Source organism: Nicotiana tabacum, unplaced genomic scaffold, assembly GCF_000715075.1.
Source record: "Nicotiana tabacum cultivar K326 unplaced genomic scaffold, ASM71507v2 Un00002, whole genome shotgun sequence".
NCBI lineage: Eukaryota > Viridiplantae > Streptophyta > Magnoliopsida > Solanales > Solanaceae > Nicotiana > Nicotiana tabacum.
Window position 1 is genome coordinate 648626 of NW_027438240.1, and position 2857 is coordinate 651482.

Consider the following 2857-nt stretch of genomic DNA (forward strand, 5'->3'; position numbering starts at 1 on the left):
TTATTTTGTGACTTGAATTATTTCCTTGTATTTTTAAGAAACCCATAATCTATAAGGTTTAGGAAAACCCATTATCCTAAGAGATGTGGGAAAGAAAAACCTATAGTGCTTGTCAAATTGGAAAACCTAACATAACTCTGCATACATTAAAACATTATGTAGTCACTGTTTAAAGAGCCTCTCTTTCTAGTTAACTGATTGATTCTATATATCATGATCTAAGAAAGAAGAATACAACATATATATAAATCTGCAAGATATGTTGAAACAAAAATGTACTCACTGTTAGCAAAAATTTCATGCAAAAAGCTTCCTTTTTGTACAGATTGTTCAATATTACAGAAAATATAAACACAAAATTGTTTTTGTTTAATACAAGGGGCTGCACCTGATCTCTCTTTTTTTCACAGGTTACCTACGTACCCCAACTAATCTCCTATGGGGATCAAGCCCGAACGTAGTTCTTTACATTAGTATAATTCTTTACATTTGTATAATCATTCTAATCAAAATTGATAATTAGCATCCTTCTAGTAGCTTTCTTCTTTTGTTGGATCTGCAATTCAACAACTTCATTGGTTTCAGCATTGTACTACTACAAAAATCATCAATTAATGGATCATTTTCTCCTGCAATTTCTATAAACAAAAGCCGGTTGAATTCCTTTATCCTTGTCTGCTCACGAACAACAACATTATCATCAGATGAAAGAAATGGATGCTTTAATAGCATATCAGGAGTCCATCGCGATCTCGGCTCCTTAACAAGACACTTTCTCATAAATTCTTCAGCCTTTTTTGACAATCTTTTGTTCTGCAAATCCGGTAATCCCGTTCCAATTTTGCACAATAGATAAACAACGTCGTCAGCTTCACTGCAATCCCACACTGTCTTCCTTGTAACCATCTCAAAGACAGTGCACCCGAATGCCCAAATATCGGCTTCAGGTCCGTACTCGTTATCAAGAACTGATTCTGACGCCATGTACATAGGTGTTCCCTTGAGTCCGCTCTTTCTTTTCTGACTCTTTACTCCAACTTTCTTCGCGAACCCGAAATCTGCAATCTTGGCAACTTTTTCAGTACCCACAAGAAAAATGTTATTTGGTTTAATGTCAAGGTGAACGAAACCTCTTCCATGAATATGACAAAGCCCTGAGAGAAGCGATTTCGCATACTGTTTTACCTCAAAATCTCGCAACCCTTGCCCTGAATTTTGACCAATCCGATCAGCTAAACTCCCACCAGACGCGTATTCAAGAAACATGTTGTACAATATCTTCCCATCTTCTTCGGTAACATCAGCTCCGAAACATCGAATAACATGATCACAATCTTAAAACTCGTGTAGTAATTCTCTCTCTTTCTATAACGACTTTGAACGCGAAAACAAGGCAGATTTTACTGCGATTGTTGACGGAATATTAACGGAGGAGTTTGTTGTCGTCGTTGCTAAAGTGACGATACCAAAACTACCTCTTCCTATGGTTTTGCCTCTCGTCCACATTATTGGATCGCTAATCGCCGCCATTGAATCAATTTTTCTCTCGCTCTCAATAGTAAGTTGATAACCTGGTTATTGTTTATGTTTTGGTAACGTTTGGATGTTGCTTTACTTATATAAGAGGAGTTGGAGTTAGTTTTCGTTTTCCCTATCTACATAGGAGTATGATTACGTGTTTCTTGAGTTACAAGGTTTTTAGGGCCGACAATCTAAAGTTGTAAAGTTTGAATAATTTGTTTCTTTTCTCTTTTTCCTTAATTAATTAACAAATTATTTACTACTTTTCCAAGTAATCTTACTACTTGCTGCTAATTAATAGGTACTATATTTTTGGCTAACCCTAGCCCCGTTATAAAACCAGTTTCTATTTCTTTTTAGAAAAATCATACTTACTAGACATAATATTGTTTAATTAATTTTTAAATTATGTAATAGTTGTAGTATAATTTTTTTACATTATCAGTATACAAATAAACTCTTTATTTTTTTAGGCAGGACTTGAACTTGATCCACAAATTCAAAGAATGAGAAGGAAGAAGAAGGGTTTTTAAGCATATAAAAAATCAGGAACTAACAAGAATTAGAAATTCTAAAATTACCTTTGAGTTAATATCATACTCTAAGACACTATTACAAAATGAAATACTAATACAGTAAAAAAAACAAAATTTTCATAAATTTACTTCATCAATCACGTTAATATATACACACTCTTTTCTGGTTTAATTCCTAAATTAAGCTCATATATATCATCAAAAGCATCTCAATAATCATTTCCTTTATATCAATCTTAATCACTAAAACAGAATATGACTAATGATTTAGTGTATGAATTAGATTCATCACCATTCAAGTTCCTTTGGGTTTAGTTAACTCAACCTTCTTTATCATCACTCTTAAATTATTATGAAAAAAATTCAAATAAGGAGAGCAATCAACAAATTTAAGCTTACTTACTATAGTAATTCTTTTAACAACATTTTGAAAGTTGAAACATATACTCAATGTTTTCGTCCTTTATTTCCCGAAGCAACTGGGATAAAAAAGCACCAAATTTGGTGACTTATTAAGGGAAAGACAAAGTAAGAACATGCTATTGGAGACGTTGCAACATACATAGGAAATACCTATGTTTATTGTGTACGAAATATGAATTCAAAGGCAGAGTAAGAAAGGGTTTAAGTTAAAAGAAGAATTAACCCAAATAGCCGCCCAACCCAACCACTTAAACTAATAATACCCTACTAGAAATACGCTAAAAACCAATCAAATATTTCCGACCAACGTTGGTCGGTCAAAAAAAGCGACCAAAAATCGTCCAGCTTGGACGAAAATTGGAAAATAAAAATTTATA

The 2857-nt window shown here is 33.1% G+C and overlaps 1 protein-coding gene across 1 annotated transcript; it reads right to left on the minus strand.

The window, feature by feature from the left end:
* Positions 1–428: 428 nt before the first annotated feature.
* Positions 429–1560, minus strand: LOC107829364 (mitogen-activated protein kinase kinase kinase 20-like). The gene has a single exon (XM_075248610.1). It carries the CDS (start codon positions 1264–1266, stop codon positions 520–522), a length of 747 nt encoding a protein of 248 aa, XP_075104711.1. The 5' UTR covers positions 1267–1560; the 3' UTR covers positions 429–519.
* Between the last annotated feature and the right edge of the window lie 1297 nt (positions 1561–2857).